At 45.5% G+C, this 21367-nt stretch overlaps 16 protein-coding genes across 16 annotated transcripts; 7 read left to right on the forward strand and 9 right to left on the reverse strand.

Annotated features, from left to right (window-relative positions):
- Positions 1–11: 11 nt before the first annotated feature.
- OGAPODRAFT_76493 (uncharacterized protein) lies at positions 12–3385 on the forward strand (the record flags this gene model as incomplete). The annotated part of the gene is made up of 1 exon (XM_018356181.1): positions 12–3385. One exon carries the CDS (start codon positions 12–14, stop codon positions 1047–1049), a length of 1038 nt encoding a protein of 345 aa, XP_018210471.1. The 3' UTR covers positions 1050–3385.
- OGAPODRAFT_100183 (uncharacterized protein) lies at positions 41–3432 on the reverse strand (the record flags this gene model as incomplete). The annotated part of the gene is made up of 1 exon (XM_018352959.1): positions 41–3432. One exon carries the CDS (start codon positions 3430–3432, stop codon positions 1063–1065), a length of 2370 nt encoding a protein of 789 aa, XP_018210472.1. The 3' UTR covers positions 41–1062.
- Positions 3433–3526: 94 nt separating this feature from the next.
- OGAPODRAFT_93988 (uncharacterized protein) lies at positions 3527–3824 on the forward strand (the record flags this gene model as incomplete). The annotated part of the gene is made up of 2 exons (XM_018357443.1): positions 3527–3705; positions 3746–3824. 2 exons carry the CDS (start codon positions 3527–3529, stop codon positions 3822–3824), a joined length of 258 nt encoding a protein of 85 aa, XP_018210473.1.
- On the reverse strand, positions 3563–5541 carry OGAPODRAFT_76495 (uncharacterized protein; the record flags this gene model as incomplete). The annotated part of the gene is made up of 1 exon (XM_018356182.1): positions 3563–5541. The coding sequence occupies one exon, from the start codon at positions 5539–5541 to the stop codon at positions 3862–3864; it is 1680 nt and encodes a 559-aa protein (XP_018210474.1). The 3' UTR covers positions 3563–3861.
- A 106-nt stretch (positions 5542–5647) lies between these two features.
- On the forward strand, positions 5648–6019 carry OGAPODRAFT_49058 (uncharacterized protein; the record flags this gene model as incomplete). The annotated part of the gene is made up of 1 exon (XM_018355614.1): positions 5648–6019. One exon carries the CDS (start codon positions 5648–5650, stop codon positions 6017–6019), a length of 372 nt encoding a protein of 123 aa, XP_018210475.1.
- Positions 6020–6028: 9 nt separating this feature from the next.
- Positions 6029–6964, reverse strand: OGAPODRAFT_49192 (uncharacterized protein; the record flags this gene model as incomplete). The annotated part of the gene is made up of 1 exon (XM_018355617.1): positions 6029–6964. The coding sequence occupies one exon, from the start codon at positions 6962–6964 to the stop codon at positions 6029–6031; it is 936 nt and encodes a 311-aa protein (XP_018210476.1).
- A 105-nt stretch (positions 6965–7069) lies between these two features.
- On the forward strand, positions 7070–7894 carry OGAPODRAFT_8331 (uncharacterized protein; the record flags this gene model as incomplete). The annotated part of the gene is made up of 1 exon (XM_018356690.1): positions 7070–7894. The coding sequence occupies one exon, from the start codon at positions 7070–7072 to the stop codon at positions 7892–7894; it is 825 nt and encodes a 274-aa protein (XP_018210477.1).
- OGAPODRAFT_76497 (uncharacterized protein) lies at positions 7084–9089 on the forward strand (the record flags this gene model as incomplete). The annotated part of the gene is made up of 1 exon (XM_018356183.1): positions 7084–9089. Exon 1 carries the CDS (start codon positions 8055–8057, stop codon positions 9087–9089), a length of 1035 nt encoding a protein of 344 aa, XP_018210478.1. The 5' UTR covers positions 7084–8054.
- Positions 9090–9097: 8 nt separating this feature from the next.
- OGAPODRAFT_87962 (uncharacterized protein) lies at positions 9098–10167 on the reverse strand (the record flags this gene model as incomplete). The annotated part of the gene is made up of 2 exons (XM_018356880.1): positions 9098–10103; positions 10145–10167. 2 exons carry the CDS (start codon positions 10162–10164, stop codon positions 9104–9106), a joined length of 1020 nt encoding a protein of 339 aa, XP_018210479.1. The 3' UTR covers positions 9098–9103.
- A 73-nt stretch (positions 10168–10240) lies between these two features.
- On the forward strand, positions 10241–11134 carry OGAPODRAFT_93993 (uncharacterized protein; the record flags this gene model as incomplete). Its single annotated transcript, XM_018357444.1, has 1 exon — positions 10241–11134. The coding sequence occupies one exon, from the start codon at positions 10241–10243 to the stop codon at positions 10694–10696; it is 456 nt and encodes a 151-aa protein (XP_018210480.1). The 3' UTR covers positions 10697–11134.
- On the reverse strand, positions 10261–11149 carry OGAPODRAFT_76499 (uncharacterized protein; the record flags this gene model as incomplete). The annotated part of the gene is made up of 1 exon (XM_018356184.1): positions 10261–11149. One exon carries the CDS (start codon positions 11147–11149, stop codon positions 10718–10720), a length of 432 nt encoding a protein of 143 aa, XP_018210481.1. The 3' UTR covers positions 10261–10717.
- A 33-nt stretch (positions 11150–11182) lies between these two features.
- OGAPODRAFT_76500 (uncharacterized protein) lies at positions 11183–14208 on the reverse strand. Its single transcript, XM_018356185.1, has one exon. The coding sequence runs from the start codon at positions 14202–14204 to the stop codon at positions 11229–11231; it is 2976 nt and encodes a 991-aa protein (XP_018210482.1). The 5' UTR covers positions 14205–14208; the 3' UTR covers positions 11183–11228.
- A 106-nt stretch (positions 14209–14314) lies between these two features.
- OGAPODRAFT_16457 (uncharacterized protein) lies at positions 14315–17426 on the reverse strand. The gene has a single exon (XM_018354441.1). The coding sequence runs from the start codon at positions 16289–16291 to the stop codon at positions 14357–14359; it is 1935 nt and encodes a 644-aa protein (XP_018210483.1). The 5' UTR covers positions 16292–17426; the 3' UTR covers positions 14315–14356.
- A 350-nt stretch (positions 17427–17776) lies between these two features.
- On the forward strand, positions 17777–19020 carry OGAPODRAFT_16458 (uncharacterized protein). Its single transcript, XM_018354442.1, has one exon. The coding sequence runs from the start codon at positions 18001–18003 to the stop codon at positions 18790–18792; it is 792 nt and encodes a 263-aa protein (XP_018210484.1). The 5' UTR covers positions 17777–18000; the 3' UTR covers positions 18793–19020.
- OGAPODRAFT_93998 (uncharacterized protein) lies at positions 17778–20567 on the reverse strand. The gene is made up of 3 exons (XM_018357445.1): positions 19736–20567; positions 19215–19531; positions 17778–19031 (listed from the first exon to the last, which is right to left on the reverse strand). Exons 1-3 carry the CDS (start codon positions 20070–20072, stop codon positions 18840–18842), a joined length of 846 nt encoding a protein of 281 aa, XP_018210485.1. The 5' UTR covers positions 20073–20567; the 3' UTR covers positions 17778–18839.
- Positions 20568–20604: 37 nt separating this feature from the next.
- On the reverse strand, positions 20605–21297 carry OGAPODRAFT_93999 (uncharacterized protein; the record flags this gene model as incomplete). Its single annotated transcript, XM_018357446.1, has 1 exon — positions 20605–21297. The coding sequence occupies one exon, from the start codon at positions 21295–21297 to the stop codon at positions 20671–20673; it is 627 nt and encodes a 208-aa protein (XP_018210486.1). The 3' UTR covers positions 20605–20670.
- Positions 21298–21367: the final 70 nt, after the last annotated feature.

The following is a 21367-nucleotide window of genomic DNA, read 5'->3' on the forward strand; positions in this document are numbered from 1 at the left end:
AGAATATTTGAATGGAAACAAAAAAGGGCGATTTTGAGGTGGGGAAAAGAATCGGCGGAGGCCGCTTTAGTGACGTCTACCTGTGCAGGAGACGGGGTGATATGGAGTTCTCCTCTCCTGAGTATGCTCTAAAAATCACTGAACCAGAAGATGAACTGCCTCCACACAATGTGAAAAACGAGTTGAAAGTGTTACGAAAGCTGGCGGATGCCCAAGATAAAGGTGATAAGGAGAATGGTACCAGCTCAGGTAGAAATGTTGTGCGCCTGATTGCATTTTACCAAAGTCCCATAGAAATTGGGTTACTGTTCCCTTTTTACAAAAGCGATCTGAACGGCGTGATAGCAAATAATACCAACTTGCGGTCTATCTTTAACTTGCAGGATGGTACAATCACAAAAAATAGGATAAACAACTTGAGTACGTCCCAGATCATCCAAATTTTCAAAGGATTGCTTCGAGGGCTTGAATTTATCCACAGTCAGGGCGTCATTCATAGAGATATTAATCCGAATAATATAATGTTTGAGTCGCCTCACGATCTGGAACCTGTGATTATTGACTTTGGTATCAGCTATATGGAGCCAGACAACAATGGTTTAGAAAAACCAGATTGTAAAATTACAGATATAGCAACTGGCTATTACAAGGCGCCGGAGTTGTTACTTTCGGTCAAAGACTATACTAACAAAGTTGATATATGGTCCGTTGGTGTGATCTTGATGCTGATATCAAGCAAAGATTTTACCACGCCGTACTCCAAAGACTCTGCACACAGCGACCTAGCTTTACTTGCTTCCATATTTAACACTTTTGGCACGCCACCTGATGACTGGCAGGAAGTCAAATCTTCCCGATCGTATGGCGCCATGAACACTGCTTTCTTTCGCAAAACCCGCAAATCCACAGATGATTTATTGTTCAAGTTGAAGGATCTTCCCCAATGTGTGCAAGTTTTCGATGATATGATGGTCTACGAGAGCTCTTGTAGACTGTCTGCAAGCGAGGCATTAAAGAGGATTGAGTCTGATCGACTAGAGAATCAATAGAGAATTCACAAGTTCATTGTAGGCTTGAAAGCTTTTTTTCGCATTCAATGATACTTTTAGTGCTGGCCTCAATCTTATTGGAAAGGTATGTCAGTCTCTCCCTGAACAGTTTGTGATCGTCGATGCCACTATACTTTTGGAGCTCCTCCTCAAACTGGCTAATTTTAGATCGATGGAATTTGATAAGATTTGTCAGATAGTCCGTCTCCAACGAATGGTATATTCTTGACTCATTCACCATTGTCTCGAAGGCTAAGTGATACAACGGTTTTGACGGTTTCACCTGTTTCACTAATCCTTTCTCACGTATGATAGTGATTAGTTCGGCGTTCTCCATGGCCTGCAGTATATTATGGGTGTCACTCTTCAGTAATGGGAGCTGAGAAACATCGTTGTATGTTGCAACCTCTTTTTCTGCCAGTAATTTTATGATACACCATGCCTGAGATGCACTATAACCAGAAGCGCCATTTCTAGTAAAAAGCTGACTGAGCTGTTCGATAGATTGGGCGACGATGCCTTGTAAGGCCTCCTCTGGAGTTTCTCCCGAGCGCATACGCCTCACAAATACTTGGAGATCTAGCACGCGGCCACCAAAAGGTTCGACACACTTCATCAAAGTATCTCTATCCTTTTCGAGATAGCGTGATAATCTGTCATCGTGCGAAAGCTGCTGCTCAATGAAATTCTTGACCGTTGAGCTCGATGCATCCGTCAAAAGACAGCGCTTGAAAGGCGTGTTTGGAAGGGCCTTGGATAGAGTCTCCAAACTTCCAACGTCATCTGTCACGAAAACGACATGGGCTATGTTCATGGTCACCAAACTTGCTGCCCATTCTGCAAGCTCTCGATAAACAAATGCATTTGCGTTGTTGGCTTTGCGAGCTGCCTGGAATCGGTCAATAACCACAACAGGCTTGTCCTGTGGATTTTGCTGTAAAAAGTCTTCTTCCTTCATATGAGAATCGTCGTTTCGCCTTGCAGAACGGTAATTGGTAAGAGAGATGTCCCTAATAACTGCACTCGTCAAAGACAGCATATTTTTAACCTGCGTCTCTTTGGACTCACTAATTCCTGATTTTTGACCTGTTAGACCCTGGACTATCAAATCCACAAACGAAGAGACCGAGTTCAACCACGAGAAGACGGGAAAGTAGCCGAATTCATTGGCAAAGTTTTTGATCAATTCCTGATCCTTCCTGCCCTTTATGATATTCTCGCAATCAATGTAGAGACAGTTGGGTCTGTCTTTCAGGACATGCTCCTCGACCAAATTTCTTTTACCAGATCCTCGAGGTCCCTGAATAACGATAAAAGAGTTAACATTTTCCTCAATCCAGAGCTTCAGCTCTTTGGCAACAATTTCCATTTCTTTCCACATTCCATCCATTCCATTGATAATTTCTCTGTGCGTTTGTTCAGGCAACGAAAGAACGCTGGACATTGTGTCACGAGTTCTATATGCCAACTTCGAGATCTGTTGGAAGTATGGGTTCTTTTCCAAAGAATATTTGGACGTAATCTTCTCTTTGACAGCGAAGTACCTAATGGGGTCAAACACCAGGACCGCTAGTGTCGCCAAGATGGCAAATATCAGGGGAATAGCAACACGCGAGTGGTTGTTGATAAAGTTTCCTATCAAGTTGACCTTTACAATTGGCGCATACTGGATATGGACCACGGTGTCACCAACCCTGATCCCTGTCACACAGTGCCGTGCACAAATGGCTGCTCTTATGGATCTATAAATGACAATTGTGAATGGGTCTTTTGAATCTGGAGGAGGTGGAATAATATCATTTATCTCTCCGTACCGTCTTAACAATAGATATAAGTTCTCTTGAGTAAGGCGCGGCCCTTCAAACCATATCTTGATTCTGGGACTAGGATACCTGCGAAGGTCTTCAATCCATGGAGTACCTTTCACAGGGAAGCATCGAACGTGAGTCAAATAATGCCATATTGAGTCGTTGAAGTTTCTGCTGACGTTGTCCATTATCTGCTTATTGAACACCTTGACATCCATATCGGGTGGAACTGCAAGCTTGACAAAGGCTCCGCCATCCCTCGGGATGTATTTGAAGCCCTTAATTTGTAAAGCGTTTGGAGAGTTGCTATCTTGAGCTAGATCGAGAACTCTTTTTCTGAGACCATTGTCCGAATAATCCATAACGAATGAGCCCAATAACCTACTGAAGTCATATCTTCCGGCCTTGAAAGGAGTGAGTCTGTCAAAATAAAGAAGAGTCTCCTTATTCTCTTTGAGGATCACACCCGTGTTCGTTGCATCGTCATCCTCTCCCAAATCGCTCTGACGCAAAATCGACTCTTCTGAGATCAGTCTTGTCTGTTGAATTGCCTGAATTTTCGGCCATCGGACCATGTGCTGCCTCAGTGGCCTTGTGATAAATTGTCTTAGATACATATGGGCAAATTAAGTAAAAAGTGCTACACGAAAAAATAAAGTTTATTTACCAATGAACTCCTCGGACGAAACACCACTTCCTCTATTCGAAAGGTTTAGAGACGCACATATTACCAATCTTATTGGACTCATGGACGATGTGATGACCAGCATGGGAGACCTTGACCGTTCGCTCGAGACTGCTGTGGCCATCAGTAAAGAATTCACGTATCTACAAAGTATCTGGGGAGCGTTCTACGATCCAACAAAAATGGAACAAGAAATTGAGAAGGCTGACGAACAGCAACAGCCAGCACAATCTGACCAACCAGACACAAGCACCACAAGTTTTCATTTCGAAGGGAGAATGAGTGATATCAAAAGCTAATCTGATTACCTATTTATTAACTAGTATTGATCCTTTCCGCTGATAATGACATCGTTGATCTTTAAGATCATTCTGGTAAGCTGTGTGGCCAGCAGAAGCTGCTGTCTCTTTCCTATCAAGGTCTCAATCACAAACAGTTCCTTCATGTCGTTGTTATTGTTTCCCAGGCAGTCCACGCCGAGCCTGGAGTTTTGCTTCAGCACATGGTCTGCCTTAAGTTGCGTCAGCGTTTCAATAGGATCCAGACCGGAGTTCTCAGCCAAGGACATTGGAACTACATCCAGAGCCTGAGAGAACGAACGGAAGGCATACTGGTCAATGCCCTTTTGTTTGTCTGCCTCCTCCATCACACGCAAGGAGCACGAAATCTCTGCAGAACCACCTCCGTAAACAATTCTGCTGTCTTTAATAAGGTTGCGAACCACACAGAGCGAGTCGTGGAGAGCACGGATACTCTCGTCCACAATCATCTTACTAGATCCCCTAATCAAAGCAGTCACAGCCCTAGGGTTATCGCAATCCTCTATCACCAACATATGGTCTCTAGTAGTTCCGAATTCCACCTCTGTGACTTTACCAGCGTGGCCGAGCTTGGATTCGGTCAGATCCTCGAAACGCGGCACAATCCGTCCGTTGGTGGCCATAGCAATTGTCTCGATCTCTGTTCCGCCAACCCATCTCACAGCAGGCAGCTCGTTGGATAGAAGTAAGTGGTTAGCTTCATCGTCGAATCCCCACTGACAAACAACCATATTGGCACCAGACTGCTTCACCCAATGGATCATTTCTTTGAATTTGTCCTGCTCGTAAGTCTGAAGCCTCTTGAACTCCTCAACAGTGCTCACCTCCAGCTTGTGTTTGGTTTTTGGTTTTGGTGGCTCGAACGGACATGTTAAGATGGCAATTTTTGCATTTTCAACTTTCTTAGGCATTTGAGGATGAGAGAAGTCTTTGTCGATGATAACACCGTTGATCACCTTGGAATCCTCCAGAGAGCCCCCCAATTTTCCCTCCACACGAATAAGCTCGAAGTCAACATCCTTACGTTCCAAATCGGCGACGTTGAGCACAGTTTCAACAGCCATACGAGCAAACTGGTCGTGACATTTGGAAACGATCTTCGAGCCAAGGGAAGTTTTGGCTGCCTTGAATAGCTCGCTCTCAGGTTTGGTGTTGTTTTCCAGATTCTCCAGATCAATGGAAACAGTGTCCGCAATTCTGTCGAGCTGCTCAAGGGCAATTTTACAAGCCTTCTCGAACCCGTGTGCTATTTTGATAGGATGAATACCTTTTTCAATCAGCTCAAGAGCTTGATCTAAAAGAGCACTAGTAAGAACCACAACTCCCGTAGTTCCGTCTCCGATCTCATCGTCTTGCGATTTGGATAGCTCGACAAGTAACTTTGCAATTTCGTTGCTTAGCTCCATCTGAGACATGATGGTGGCACCATCATTGGTAATGTTGATCTCTCCATCTGGTGAGATTAAGATTTTGTCCAGACCACGTGGACCTAGCGAAGTCTTCAAAATAGAAGCGACCTGCCGTGCGGCCAAAATATGTGATTTGACGGCCTCGGTACCGTGGGTTCTCTTTTTGGACCCCTGGTCTTTCACAATGATGAATGGACGACCCATCTCGTCTTGCGCCACGATGGCGTTCGACAGGTCAGGGAGTTCCATTGGTTGGGACGTTTGGGACATGGACGCGAAGAAATACTATTGGGAAAAAAGTGAACGAAAAATAAATCGTCGCGACGGAGAAAGAAAATATTCGAGTGCACTTGAAAAATTTCAGAAAAAACCTCTTATGTCTACTGTTGGATCGCTGATTTTCTGCCAAGATTGCGGTACTCTTCTCGACTCGTTTGCAAATAGACCATCGATACAATGTCAGATGTGCAAAAGAACTTACGAGAGTAAGCATTTTGCCAATCTGAAGGTCGTGACGCATACTGCTCCTGATGCTTTTCCATCCTCTCTTAAATCCAAGAAATCACTTGTCAAAACATCGCTCAAGACAAGCGAAGTGGATGAGGGCGCTACGATTAAAGAAAAGTGTCCACAGTGTGGTAACGACGAAATGCAGTACCACACTCTTCAACTTCGGTCTGCTGACGAAGGTGCTACCGTTTTCTACACTTGTACATCATGTGGCTACAGATTCAGAACCAACAATTAGGGCATCCTATTACTCAGCCTCGTACATATCGAGGGCCACAATAGCACTCTCGCGCACGACATCGTCCTTGTCGTTCAAAAAACCTTTCAAGATGGGAAGAACATCCTCGGTTGCAATAGATCCCAACGCCTCTGCAGCCTCATGTCGCACCATCCCGGCTTCTGCTTTGTTTCCAACAACTTTAATGAGGGCAGGAACACTGACAGGGTTGCACAGCTGGCCAAACACATAAGCAATCTCGTGCTTAAACAGCGCCGAGTCATCATCGAATCCAGTGGCTAGGGCAAGGCATGCTTCGTCGGTGCCGATGTCCCTAAGCCTAAACATCGCTCTGTATCTTTCGAATAAAGACCGTCTTTGATCATTTAAGATTTGCTGTAGCTTTTCCACCTTGTCATTCTCCTCGTTGTCAACCGGTAATGGTGGAGCAGGGTCGATAGACTCGTACAGCGAGGTCTGCAGATTTTCAGTTTTGGCCTTTTCGCTCTTTACCCACTTGATACGATCGATAGCCAGCTCACAGGTTTGCCTAATCTCGAGCATTTCATTAGGATCATTATAGTATTTTGAAAGCAAGTCCAAAGAGTCGCCGTCCCCAAGGGCCCCCAAAGCTTCAGCTGCTTCATGTCTCACCATGCATTGCTGATGGGTGTCTGCTAGCACTTCTCTGAGAATCGGAGCGGCTTTCATGTTTTTCGTCTGGCCTAGCACATAAGCAACCTCATGCTTAAGTAGCTCAGACTCATCTTTGAAACTCTCGGCGATATATTCTAGAGCCTTCTGTGCTTCTTCTGGCTTTTCTGCAAACTCTGCTCCCACAGATTTTAAGAAGAAGAGCGCGCGAAATCGAAGAGCCAACTTCACGTCACCACTTCTATTGACTAAAACATCTCTAAGAGTCTCAAGACTTGCATTTTCGTCTTCTCCGTCCCAAATTTCGGTCATTTGAACTGCTGGCCTGAATCAAGGATTTTTTTAAGATTTTTTTTTTCTGAAATCCCGAAATCTACGGATCGTCGCGTCGCCTTTTGTTATTTTACAATCAGATTAATGTCTTTCCACCCAATTCATGGTCAGGATCCTTTAAAGGTGCTCAAGCAGCTCGAAGGCTCTCAGCTCATATTACCCGTTGTATCAATAGGGAATACACCTCAATTGGCATGCGATTTGTTAATACATACGTTGCCTGCGAAGCTGGTGGCGAGACTCGATGATATCTATTTATACCCGTTTGCATCACCTGTGGACTATGTGAATGATCCCAAACAAGGAATAACGTCGGGTTTGGAAATCTACTACAGTGAACAACACCGGTTGACCATTTTGCAGCAAAGATCTCCAATCTTGCCAGGTCTGACAACCAAGTTTCTAAAGGAATTGCTAATCCCATTCGTGCGTATGGCACAATTCGGAAAAGTGGTGATTTTACAGAGCAACGATGCTGGCCTTCGTGAGGACAAAAACGTGGACCATTTGTTTCTACTCTGGGCCAACGATATTGCCAAAACTTTTGAGACGTTCAAGATTTCTGATAACAGCATAGGCGTGATCTCCGAGAGATCGGAACTCGATGGCATGGGAAAACTGATTATAGATGCATTGGAGGATCAAATTGAGGAAACGTCCAGCCTAGGCCCCGAGGTCAAAGGGTCATTGAAGCTCGCAAGCACACCTTCTGCGTCGATCGACGCTGTATTTTTGTCGATCTTTGTGTACGAGGGCGACAACTCGAACGATTCCAAGCAACTGGCTTCACAGCTCCTACGTGTGCTACATATAAATCAGCCTGCCGAATGGACAACTCCGGTCTCCTGGCGTGGAGTGTATGGCAACAAACAAATTCTTGTTGGGATGGAGTATGGTGTGTACACCTAAAAATTTTTCAGACCGTAGATAAGTAAGGGAAACTAACTATTGGAGGCGAAAAAAGGGCGATAGACAAGCACCAACACCGTAATTTGGTTACATTGCGAGCCTTGCATTATAGATACCACTTTTGTTCTCGCATCTGGGTAGAAGCTGCTCGAGTTGCTAAATGTCGGATGGCAATTTGATCACCAAGATGCTCGCTGACGCTGCGGCGGAGGCTGAAAAGGAAAAACAGCAGCGGCAGGAAGCCAAGGAGGTTCCTGCTCGTGCTAACGAGGATACGTCTTCAAAGGATGCCACACAGCGTTCTACCAAGCAGTACGTCTACTCTCTGGAATTCCTAGTGTCGTTGAAGGAATCGCCTCTGTGTGCAGATGTTTCCCATTTGAACCTGCCAAGTAACCAGCACGAGTTTTTCCTTTTGGACCAGCCGAAACGTACCGCTTATGTTAATCACAACAACCACAAATACCCAAACCAGCGTGGTAGAAAAGACAGAAAGAAGGACACAAGAAGGACAGCCAAAGAGCCAGAGGAGCCACCAGAATGGGTACTCAAATCAGATGCAATCACAGGAAACTCTATCCACGATTTTGAGCTATGGAGACTCAAGATGCGGATAGAAACCTTCAGAAGGAATGGCGAGCCCGTTCCTGAGGAGGATGCCAGCCAATACGAGTATTTGAAGGCACAAAAGGCCGAGAGCGCGGTGGCAGCTGACCCGTTGAGCCAAATTGCTCAAAAGCCAGCGAACAGGCCTGAGTCCGACTTCCATGAACCAAATCAGGATCCTTCCGTGAAGCCAGACGCTCTCACCACGTCGAGTTCGGGCTCGTCCAGATTCTCAAGCTTTTTTGGTCCTGAACAAACAAACAAACAGCCCCAACAGAGCCAGACCAAAGATGAATCGAAGCTGCTATCGTTACTTCAAAATTCCGGACAGCAGGTGCCACAAGCGCAACCAATGCCGCAGGAAATGCGCCAGGTGGCTATGCCGCCAGGACTGGCCCCAACAGCTGCCATGGGGCCTATGGGGCCTATGGGACCGCTCCCACCAATGGGAGCCATGCCTCTTATGGGCCATCCTCCATCTTCGAACGCTGACATGTTTTTCAACTCTCTGTTGTCCAAGGCTCCGGCTCCCGGACCTGCTCCGTTCTTGCCTCCAGGGCTCTTTTTACCATTTTCAGAAAAAAAGTAATGGTTTGCATTAGCTCACAAAACTGTAGAGATTCGTAGTACACAATCGAGAATTTGTAATGTCTCATCACATCCGTGACTAAGTCTGGCGTCCGTCTCAAAGAGAATTCTCGAGATGCTGTTTTTTTGTTTTCCGTCCAGGCTCAGCGAAATGCCACTGTCGTCTCCCAGAAGCAGCACATCATGCAGAGAGCTGATTATTAAAGTGGCATTGTACCCTTCTTTGGAAATGTAATCGGTAACAAACTCAAATATACGGTCCATGTCTTTCTTCTCTGCGAGTCTGATTAGCTCCATGAGCTGATCTTTCGGCAGGTAGCCAAAAACGTCTCTGATCTGGTCTTCGGTCACGTCGTCAGCCATTTCATCCTCGGCAGGCATCAGCATCTTGTGCACACTCTGGAGGAAATTGATGGCCTTTCTTAAGTCCCCGTCACTGATTCTTAGAATTTCCTTGAGCACGGGAGTGCTAGCAGTCACATTTTCCTCATTGCAAATATATTGCAGTCTTTTAATGGAATTCTCCTCATCCAGCATCTTGAATCTAAACTTGGAACACCGCGAGGCAAGCGGGTCTATTATACGGGTGATGTAGTTGCAAATCAAGCAAAAACGTGTGATTCCTGAGTATGTCTCCATGGTTCTTCTGAGCGCGCTTTGCGCATCCGATGTCATCGAATCGGCTTCGTCGAGAATGAGCAGTTTATATGGAGGACATGGGTACTTTTCTAGGTCCTCTTTAGAGGGATTGGAGATCGACAGCCTCGCAAAGTTCTTGATTTTATCTCTGACAATCGATATCCCACGTTCGTCAGAAGCGTTTAGTTCGAGCACTCTGCTCTTGAAAAGATGCGGGCCGTAAAGTTCTTTGGCCATTGCCAAAATCGTAGATGTCTTTCCAGTTCCTGGGGGACCGTAGAACAGCATGTGAGGAAGATTGGCCGTTTGCAAGTTCCGCTTGAGAACCTGAACAGCATGGCTTTGCGAGGTAATTTCGTCCAGCGTTTTGGGCCGACTGGCTGTTAGTGATCAGAAACGCGTTGCAAACTGACTTACTATTTCTCGACCCAAGGCATTCTCTCCTTTTGGTCTGACATGATGATCGCGAAGATGGAAACTGAATATTTTTTTTAAGTTAAATTTCGCGTCGCAATGGAGGAAGAACCGTCAGAAAGCTCGTTAAGCTTACCAATTTCCAGGATCAAGAAACTCGTCAAGCTTGATCCTGAGCACGTTTCATCAACAGAGTCAGCCAATTATCTACTGGGAGCTGCAACAGAACTTTTCATCATGAATCTAGTAGAACAGGCCTCATTCCATGCCAAATCACAGAAGCGCAAAAAAATCGCATACTCCGACTTTTATGAGGTGGTCCACAGCAACGATAGCCTGCTGTTCATGAAGGACCTGGTGCCGAAGACTGTTCCTCTACAGCAGCTTGTGAAGGAACACAAAGTAGTGTTGGAGACAAAGTCAAACGAAGATGACACTATAGACGATGACTCTGGAGTTTCGACGCCGCAGCCAGCCCAGCCAAAGCAGCAGACCCTACCTTTTGTGCTCAAGAAAGACGAGGACAAACCAGAAGATGCCGTTACGATCAGTTAATCAATCTTTATATATGTACATTTACGCTCTCTCGATATAGTCCTCTGTGCGCGGATGTTTCACCTCACCGGTCTCAATATACTCCTTCACCTTATCAAACAAGAACCTACCATCTGTAACGCTCGAGTAGCCATCAAAGGTATTCTTTGGAATGACTGCGTTTGATGACACCAGCGGCTTCAAACTAAAGTCGGTGAGATTAGGGGGTGCCACAAAAGTACGCACACGTTGGTAGTCAATGTTATATGTTCCCCACTTGTTCAGACGTCCTATACCCGACGATCTGGTACCCTTGTAGAAGTTTTTGTTCCCTTGCTTTGTGGTCAGAGGAACCCTCTTGTTTCCTGTCTTCGTCATGCCGTAGAAAAGCGTGCCATCTCTGTACGTCTTCCATGGGCGACGCAGCAAAACCGACTGCGTCTCCTGGAAATGCAAGACGTTGGTGGATCTCATAGTGGTGAATAAAAAAGTAGCAGTATTTTTTCACTCGCTAGAATTTATATTGCCGACGATCGACTCGTATATGCGACGCCTATTTACCAGGCTTAATGTAAGCCCGGTTCAAATTAAAAATCTCTCTGCAAAAAATGTACCAGTCCACCTCACGTATGAAGCCAGGAGTGTTGCTTATAACATCCTCTGGCCCAAGATCGAGGTGTCGGATGTCAAACTCGTCTGCCTCTTCGGATATCGCCGTTTCGTAGCCAGCTAGGGAGAACCTAGGCTTATCTCGCGCAGAGGATGAAATGAAGGTGGAACTCACCGACCCCACACTATTCGAAAAAGACGATCTGCCGCTGTGATTCGTGGAGAACGTCGAGTTGTTAGATTGGCCGTTCGACGATTGAGAAGAAACGCTGAACTGTCGCTTTTTCAGCTTTGACCGCATAAACAGCTCCTCCCATTTGAATAGTTCGTACATCAGTTTCAAATTAGGCTGGATTATCACGTTCAGCCTGCGCACACGCACATAGAGGTATGCCCGAGGAAGACTCACATTTATTCTCTTCATGACCTCTGCAATGCAAACAGTGGCCGAGCGCGAGACACCAACTTGACAATGAACCAGGACCTTTCCATTACTTTCGTAACACTTGTCAATGAAGTCAAGAGCATCATTAATGGTGGTTGTTAGAGTGCCAATGCCATCGTCGTTGATATTATTAATCCTCATCACTTCTTCGACACCACAATCGCTTCCGTCGACTTTTTGATCTGAACATATCTTAAAAATCTCACACCCACTCTCAGTCGTGCCCGTAGCGTACTCCAAATCGTCTAACCAAGGCACATGCTCTCCAACACTCACAACATAGTTGATACCAAGCTCCTTCAACAGTCGGAGGCTGGATGCGTGACTCAATGACCCCAAATAAAGATGTGGAAGCACCCTTGAAGGAATAGAACCTGCCACTGACTCACATACTCCTGACACCTCTAAATCAGTACCAGCGGAAGATAAACTAGAAGTTGATTCCGTGTCAGAATCAAGATCTTTAGCACGTCTTTTTTGTTGCTCACGAAGATGTACAACGTGCTGACCTGTAGCCGTGTGCAACACAGAATTGAAAGACATGTCCAACGTGGCCTTGTGCCTGACATGTTTAGGAGCTAACAAGAATGATTTCACGACGCCTCTGTCATCCTCAAGAGTTAATTTATCGCCCTTGTGCTGTGCAAACTTCAGTATTATTGGTTCAAGCTTTTGTAACAGCAAATAATCGGACTTGAATATGAAAAAAGGCCGACCATACTGCATGTGCAGACGAATGATTGCTTCATCAATTCCAATCTTTTGAGAGTACATGATGAAGCAAAGTCCGAGTAGCGACGTCTCCGTGTAGCCGTCGGAGCAGTATAGAAGACCGGGAAAGTCTTTTGTGCATTGGAAGCAAAGCAATTTGCACACGTTGACTATGCATAATATATCTTCCTCCGACAAATCAGCGATCTCCACAGAACCTGATGGAGGAAACTCGAGGTATATCTGTTGCAAATAGCCAATGCTCGAAATAACAGTTCGCAATTCCATCGGAGTTGGAAACCTCGCACCATCAATGCAATGCACAAATAACTTCCAATGCGCTCTTGGAAAAGTTATCAGCTTGGCGTCGACCTCCCTGATTGGCCTCTGAGCAAGGTCATTTTTCTTCAAGATGACAACAGTATTCGAAGGATCGCAGTGCAATGGGAAATTCGACGATTTTAAATCAACAGAGGCAGGTTTTTTACCCGAGTTTAATTGGATATGCAGACATTCGAAATCTGTTGTGTTTCCAAACCAGACATTGTCAAGTACCTCCGTTGCTGAAGACATCTTTGAGATTTCGAGCTTTTCACGGTAAAGGTAATTCGAGTCCCAATTATTGAATACCTCGATATCGTATTCAGAACAAAGGTCCCCTGTTGCTTTCGAAGACGCATCAGGGTTTAACAAGGGTATTGACAGCAGATTCGCAGCTTCTAGCATATTAAGTTTGACATCATCGAGAACAAAAGTGTTGTAAAGCTTCCGTTGACCTGGTTGAGCGAGCTCTGGGTGGTCCGACGCATACATTAGTTGGGCAATATGCAGTAGTCTTGCCAGGGACGCGCACTTGCATTTGCCATTCCAACTATCTTCTTTCTTGGACAAACGAACGGAGCGTTCATGATCATCGTTGAAGCAGTAGACGACCAAGTCTGATATATTGCTCATTTTGGAAACCTGAATATGGAAGTTTCGGAGGGAAACGCCAACTTGAGGATCCATATCTTTGAACAGCGGCAAAAGTTGAGTGCTTACACAATCTTTCACCAGCATATCAATAGGAAATGAACTGAGAATGTCTTCCGGTAGGATCGAAAGCAAGTATAATTCCACGTTGCGAACACTAAAAACGGAAACAAGCATGTCATGCGGCGAAACGGTTCCTTTGATTTGTCCTGTTGTTTCGGCAAGTATGTCATCACAGCGATTGGCCTCAGCACTGGTGCTCGCAGAACGCACTGGCATGAGGCCGCGAACGTTAGAAGGGACCCCTATCTGTAGATCAGAGTCAATCTGATTGGTTAAACTTGAGAGAAATCTAAGCTGGACCGCGTTATTCTTATGAACTCCATGTAACCACGGAAACATTCTTTCTGTTTCTGGAAGCTCTGCGGTATAGTGCCTGACTAAAAATTGGCAAAGTTCTTCTGTACTGATAAGCGTGCATTCTTTAGCAGTTGTAAGCGTTCGATGGTTGACAAAATAAAGAGAGTCCGGTTCAAACACGGATCCAAGGTCGGCTGATCTCATCGGTCTATACAATGAATTTGAGCGGCTTTTTTTAAAATAATCGTCGCCCTCATTGAAACTCCCTTTGAATAGGCTGTTGATCCGAGACCGGAATTTCTCTTTGTCCTCTAATGAAACACTATTCGCTCTCTTGGCACCAGCTCTTATCTGAGGAGCCGGCGGTGCAGGTGGAGATGGATGAGACGAAGATCTCGGAACCGCCTGCTCTACTTGCTCGAGCTGGTTCATATCGATATAGATCTTTTAGGTTGTTTGTTTGCGGGCTGCTTTTTGGGCAACTTTTTTTTTGCACACTTTAATTTATAGCCCCCACACATATCCTTATCTAACTTTTTGTGCCACAGATTTTTTACTAGCCACAACGGCGGTGTTATATACAATTACATCTTCTCGATCAACTGGATCAGATATTTGAGAAACTGTCTGTCGCTAATTTGGACTAGCTTCTCAACAAAATCCTGCGCAAGATCGGAGGGGAATCCCATATTGGATATCAGCAAGGCCCGGAGCTGTTCCACCATCTCCTCATTGAATTTGATGGCTTTATTTTTCTTAGTTGATTGTAGATCAGGGATCTCGCATCCGGCATAACAGACGGCCTTCAAAGTGCGAACGACCTCCAAAAGAATACTGTTGCGGTACTGGGCATCGTTCAAAAGTTCTCTTTTCATCTTGAAACTCATTTCACAGGCCAATAACAATGCGTTTGTCACTAGCAGTTGCCTGGCCTCTTCGAACACATTGGCGTCGTTCTTGAACACATCCTCTGGATCCACAACCTTTCCCAGACCAACGCCTAGAATTAGCGAGTTGATACACGTGATAGCCACCTTAACCAACGAAAGATCGTTGTTTTGGTAGTTGTAAATGTAGTTGAACATCAGATTGATGATGTTGACTAGAGTGCCTTTGTTTTCGTTTGTCAGCCACAAAGAGCTCACGTGGTCACTATTCATCGAGACCAAGAGCGAAATAAAACATTTCTGCGTGTCTAAAATGTCTCTCTTCATAAAGTCGTCCTGCGCAGCAGATGAGTCCGTTTCTATACGGGATATGACCTTGGCAACCAACGGCGTAAGCAGCGAGTTCAACATTATGTATATCTGTTGGGACTTGCCACAGTGGTGCATGACCTGGCCAATGAAGTTCAAGAAATTGTTGATCTCCTGTAATTTGAGCTTGTCGAAATTGATCATAATAACAGAGATAAATTTGGAAAGCAACTGCTCCAGAGCATCTGATGGAGTTTTGATGAAAAGAATAAACAGCCTCACAACGCAGAATTCGGAGGCCTCTCTGACAATGTTGAATGCAAGGAAATTTTCCAAAGTAATGAGCACCACCTGAGAGATCTGCTGTAACAATGCAACAAACTTTTCATCAAACTCGGCAACATTCAAACTTTCAAAACCTTTCAAAATAGTACCGACCGATACAAGTGAGTGGTGAACTTGGACTACCAGGCCGAGACTCAGTTGAGACATGCTGTTGATGCATTTTTCCAAATTTGAAAATAATGGCTGGAGCACGGATTCAAACATGGAAACACGTTTGTCAGACTTTTTGATCAGCGAAAGCAGCAAACCAATGGATTCAAACAAGTAGAGTTGGTGATCAAAGCTGCCGTTTGTATCAATGAGACTGAGATCAATGTCCTCCGAGAGTTTAGCCTGGCTGGTGACCTCGAAGTCAAAGCTCAAAAGCGGAAGCAAGCTTTTGATTAGCTCTTCGAGGATGAAGTCGTCCACAGGTGGCTTCGTTAGTTTGATGAATCTATAAAACAAATACCATGAGCGGTACTTCACTTTGTCGTTTTCGCTGAATACTCCGAAGTTGAAAACAAAAATCTTGAGCACCTTCAGCAAAATCTCGTCTTTGTTTACTCCATCGACCTGAATATTATTATTTGTGAAGAAAGTATAGTGTTTCAGAACAAGTTCGAAGAACAACAATTGGATCAGCGAGTGATTGACTAGAAACGTGGTTGAGCCATCGATCACCTTACAAAGCATTTCGTTAAAAACGAAATATGGCCGGGAATTGTTGATCATGGTCTTGGGTAGATTCATGACGTTGTTTCGTAGAATTTCGCTAAAGTGACTCAATTCATACATTCCAAGTTCTATGGTGCGCCAGTCCGAATTGGAGTTGAAAAGCGACTCATTAATGCAGTTAATCATGACGTCTAATGCTAATGTTTCATTTAGAATGACAATGGAATCGTGGAAAGAGTTCAGCTTGTTCCTCACCTCTTGGAACTGCTCGATCGACTCTTCCTCGGAGCCATCATCTTCCTCGTCGAACTTCTTTCTCATGATGATTTTTTTCAGCAGCGTTGTGAGAATTTCACTGCTGGATAGGTAGGAAAAGTCAACCTGTTCATTAGTGATGTTCTTTTTCAGGAAAAGCAAAAAGTTGCCGATGAAGGGGAACACCTCAAGCGCGACATCGTCGTAGTCGTTATCGAGGTATTCAAAAATGAGCGGGAAAACATCGATAATTTTTTTAATGGTTAAGTTTTTGAACTCTGTATTTGCCAGTTCCTCGTTGGAGCTGGTGTCGAGCACGTTGACTAGCTCTGATCCTAGGTTCTCTACCAGCTTGGAAAATGCCACATTCACATCAAAATCTGCCTCTTTGGATTTGAGGTCCATTTGATTCAGGATACCGGTAAGATTGAGAAAATTAATGAGCTCCAGCTTCTTCATCGGCGCCATCTTTTTGTGCAAAATCTCATTGAAGCACCCTGCAGTCGTGATTTTCTGTTGGTCATCGGGGCTAGCAAGAAACTGGTACAGCAATCCCAAATACTCTTCATCGAGAATAAGGTTGATCTCGATCCAGGAGACATATTCACCAATACACTGAATGGTGTTGTTCAATATATCTCTCTTCAGTGCCGTGTTTGTACTTGAAAAGTGTTTCAAAATGCTTTTCCATGACTCCGTCATCAGTGTCATGTCATTGGCTCTGATCGCATCCTTGAGCAAATTGTTTCTTTCGTGATGTTCCGGTTCGCGAGCAATCATTTGATCTCCGATCTCTTGGTGGATCACGAGCAGAGTCCGTAGATAGTAGTCTGTTGCCAGTTCATTAAAATTCCCTCCCGCCTGGACTGGCGAGAGGAGGTCCTTGATGAGCGTCTGGTAGCAGGAAAGTGTGGCATGGACGAAAAGTAGCCCAAAGGTTTTGGAAAGGGCATTTCTTAAAAAAACCGGCTCCACCACATTCTTGTCGAGCAAATTCTTCAAATAGTTGAACAGAAAGTCCTTGACGGCCAGCTTTTGAGAGCTGTTCATGAACGGAAGTCTAGAATCGAGTACCTGGAAAACAAAAAACTTGACGTTGGGAGAAAGCTGGGCGTTGGAGCTCAGGAGATTCACACAGTGCTGCCATCCATCCGGAGAGTCTTTGATCTGTGTGATATACTCTAGCGCCTGCTGCTTCAGCTGGACGTCCGCTGTGGCACTCGATGCAATGTCCACAGCCTGCAAAATCTGTTGGTCCATGATGTATGTGATACATTTTTTGTTTGGTTTTTCAAATTCTAGCTTGGTCGTGCGCCGGTCAAACGAGCCAGGGTCTTGACCGGGGTCATCTGAACGGCTCGAGAGTTTAGTAGGATCTGCTTTGAGAAGAGCTACGCTGGCACCTGTTGCTCGGTTGCCTACTATTAGCTGGTTTACCCTGATCCAGGTCATAAAAAGCTCGCTTTTTCCTCCCTCCCTGCTAGCTCTTTTTGGCGCACTGCCTGAATTAATTTTCTCCAATGCAACTGTTTATACCCAGCACCCGTCTATTGAGACCAGCGTTTTGTTGGAGAGTCAGCAGGCTCGCGCCGCTTGTTCGTTTCCAGTCAACTTTTTCTGCCGAGGATCTTGCAAGAGCCAAAGAAGAGCGTCTTGCCGGGCTGGGATATCTGACTAAATTCCCTCCAAAAATCATCCCGTACATGGAGCTAATGCGGATCGAAAAACCTATCGGCACCAAGCTACTCCTGAGCCCTTGTCTGTGGGCAATCACAATGGCTGCATACATGTCGTCGGCGCCTTTGGCATCCACCGTTTATATGATGTCGGTTTTCGGTGTCGGCGCTTTCGTGATGCGTGGGGCAGGCTGCACCATCAACGACCTGCTCGATAGAAACCTCGACAACAAAGTCGCCAGGACTATGGAACGACCAATCACGTCCGGACGCGTCAGCGTGAAGCAAGCGTTGGTGTTTTTGGCTGCACAAATGGGTGTGGGACTCGTGGTCCTTCTACAACTGCCAATGGACTGTTTCCTGCTCGGAGCATCGTCGCTGGCTCTCGTGGGCACTTACCCGCTGTTCAAGCGGGTCACCTATTACCCGCAAGTGGTACTTAGTCTGTGCTTCAATTGGGGAGCGCTACTTGGCTTCCCGGCCATGGGAGTGTGGAACTGGCCAGTGATGATTCCTCTCTACTTGAGTGGATTCTTCTGGTGTATGCACTACGACACCATCTACGCGCACCAAGACAAAAAATTCGACGCCCAGGCCGGCATCAAATCCACAGCACTGGCGTGGGGCGATAAATCCAAGACCATCTTCCATGGCCTCACAGCCGCCCAGATGGGATGCTACACGCTGAGCGGATACCTTGCCGGAATGGGACCTGGGTTTTATTTAGGAGCAGCATACGGAGCATACCGGCTCTTGAGAATGACTCAGCTGGTGGACCTGGATGACCCCAAAAGCTGCGGGTTCTGGTTCCGAGAGAACATCAAAACTGGGCACACTTTCTGGCTCGGTATTCTCGTTGATTATTGCCTCAGGCTGCTAGGATACCTGTAAATATGTATCAAATTCATTAATACCAATAGCTATGAACCTCACTGGACTTATTTGGAGGATGGACCTGGGTTCATTCTTCTCTTTCCACCTGGGGTGTTGGCAACGTTGACAAATCTCTTGGTGTACAACAGTCTCTTATATGCTCTTCCCTTTGGCTTCTTTGGCTTCTCGGTCTTCTCGACCTTTGGAGTTTGAGACTTAACCTTACCGGCACGTGCAAGCGATCCGTGGACTTTTCCCTGACACAGTTAGTCGTTTGAGAGCATGTTGCTACCTACCATTTTGCAATAATTAGGTTAACTAAAAAAACACTTCGCCATTCAGAAAAAGAATAAAAATTTGTGCAAAGCCCTTACCTAACATCACGTGACACATAGTATATTCCGTATCCGCTATCTCATTAGCACTACAAACAAAGCAACCGACAGCAGACCTGTCACGCCGTATACGAAGTATGGTTCAAAATGCGCGACAGAGAACTTTCCATTGCGAAGCATCGATTGGGCGATAAAAAAGCGCACGCACCCGATAAGCACTGAGACTATCGCCATAACTATAAAACACAACCCTAGAGCCTTTCCAAGCCTTGTCGTAGAAGAGACAGAAGTCTCGTCCGCTCCTATGGCCAGCAGCTGTGTCACATACACTCCCAAGCTTGCGAAGGTAAGCGACGTTCGGAGCCAAGCAAGGAAAGTGCGTTCCGAGGCCAGATGGTCGCGGGCGACCTGGCCTTTATTCTCTAGAAGACAGGATCCAAATTGAGTTGCTCTATTTAGCAATTGGAAGTTCAAGGGGTGACCCATGGCTATAATTTGGCAACGAATATGATCACTATGGAGAATATCTAAGATGTTAGTAAATTACGCAATAAAATTTGCACAGCCACGGTTGATAAGACTTACCGGTACAACGAAGAGAGAAATGACAAAAGCTGGTATCGCACCGTTTTGGAATCTCTCTGAGTGAACAATCCGATTGAACATAATGCAATATCGAGTTATGCCAAAGGCAAGCGTCAAAAGAGCAGCCGCCAAACTCAAAGCTCCCAGAGGCCTTGCATATGTTGTGGCTATGTAGTAGTCGTGGCGCAGCATTTCTGGGTACTTTTCAAGATTCAAAGGCTTTAACGGGTCGATAATTGCGTACTTGGCAAGTCGGACCACTCCGACTCCAAGTGATAAAAAGCTCATTGAGGTCCGCAAATACGCAAGCATTGTGCGCTCATTGGATAGATGGTCTCTGGCTACGGCACCAGATGGACTTAAGACAGTGTATGGCATCAAAATATGAAATAAATTAAATTAAATAATGTGATTAAGCGGAAAAATCTAGCGAAGCTATTTTGTAGATCAGATAAACATCGAGACCTATCATTATGAGAAACACTAAGGGAATTACTGTGCCGTCAATTCCAAAGCGATTATAGTAGGTCAAGTGATTAGAATTCACCACAAACCTTCCCACATTGGTGACAATGAATATTACCCCCAAGCAAGACATAATCACGGTCCAAGGTCTCGCAAGAGTCTCGTAGAAATTCTGATCTTTTGCAAGCCGGCCATAGTTGGGAGTAGGACTAATTAATTGCTCAATAATTGATCGTTTAAACAGCTGAATGGCACTTATTGAGACAGTAAAATAGTTCAGTGCGGTTCTCATGTACGCCAGAAGGCCTCGTTCGTTTGCCAAGTGGTCACGCACCAACGAGCCTGAGTTGTCCGTACTGACTATGAGTCGGCACTGAGGGGCTGGATCCTGCACAGTCTGCTCTTGGCTTGGTATATTTCGCGCAGACATACAGAAAAATACTGTCTTGAATTTATTTTTAGTTACGTATATGCTTTTTAATGCGCCACATAATGCCATGCGATTCGATGCTCACGAAGTGGAAACTGTGACAGTCTTGTACGTGCGAAGGGTCCCGACCGTACCTTTCAAAGTAAGCGAACCGAGTCCCACTACTCCCGACGACGGGGTGGCTGTGGTGGAGAACATGGATGAAAATTTCTGTGAATAGGTTGTAGAGACGGTAGCCACCGAGTTATTTTCGGTGATGGTGACCCAGATAATCGTTGGAGAGACACTGGTGGAAGACGTACTCTCGGTGTCAGTTCCAGTCTCAGAGGTCAAGGACGTTGTAGGTGTAACGGTTGCGGTGTCGCTGGTGGCTGCCTCTGTTGTGGCTGGTGCGGTCGTCGAAGTGGTTGTCTCTAGTGAAGAAGATGTAGTTGGAGTGGTTGCTGCCGTGGTTGTAGTCACTGGGGTGATGCCAGTAGTGGTTGCTGCGGCAGCTGTTGGCGTGGATGATGAACTGGAAGTCGTAGATGAAGTTGTAGTAGGCGTTGTTGCATTTTCTGCTGATGTCGTATCGGTTCCGGTGGTAGCGGTTGTTGCAGCATTTGCAACGGCAATCGTGGTGGAGGATGATGAAGAGGAAGTGGTGGTGACATCCGCAAGGACACCCAGCGTCAGCGTCAGCAACAGTGCGAGCCTGCTGGTTCTCATCACCGGAAAGTTAATTTTTGTTACAAATCAAAAAACTCCTTCGAATTTTGTGTGTCACTGGCCTGAAAGC

Source organism: Ogataea polymorpha (assembly GCF_001664045.1).
Source record: "Ogataea polymorpha strain NCYC 495 leu1.1 chromosome Unknown OGAPOscaffold_4, whole genome shotgun sequence".
Lineage (NCBI taxonomy): Eukaryota > Fungi > Ascomycota > Pichiomycetes > Pichiales > Pichiaceae > Ogataea > Ogataea polymorpha.

Bases quoted from the DNA above. Each gene is read 5' to 3' on its own strand.
- OGAPODRAFT_76500 (XM_018356185.1), bottom strand. From the start codon at position 14,204: ATGAACCAGCTCGAGCAAGTAGAGCAGGCGGTTCCGAGATCTTCGTCT.
- OGAPODRAFT_16457 (XM_018354441.1), bottom strand. From the start codon at position 16,291: ATGAGAAAGAAGTTCGACGAGGAAGATGATGGCTCCGAGGAAGAGTCG.
- OGAPODRAFT_16458 (XM_018354442.1), top strand. From the start codon at position 18,001: ATGGCTGCATACATGTCGTCGGCGCCTTTGGCATCCACCGTTTATATG.
- OGAPODRAFT_93998 (XM_018357445.1), bottom strand. From the start codon at position 20,072: ATGCCATACACTGTCTTAAGTCCATCTGGTGCCGTAGCCAGAGACCAT. The intron at 19,532-19,735 runs GTGCGATACCAG...CCTGTCTTCTAG, and splicing joins CTCAGAGAGATTCCAAAACG to AGAATAAAGGCCAGGTCGCC. The intron at 19,032-19,214 runs GTTGCTTTGTTT...TAACTGTGTCAG, and splicing joins GCGTGACAGGTCTGCTGTCG to GGAAAAGTCCACGGATCGCT.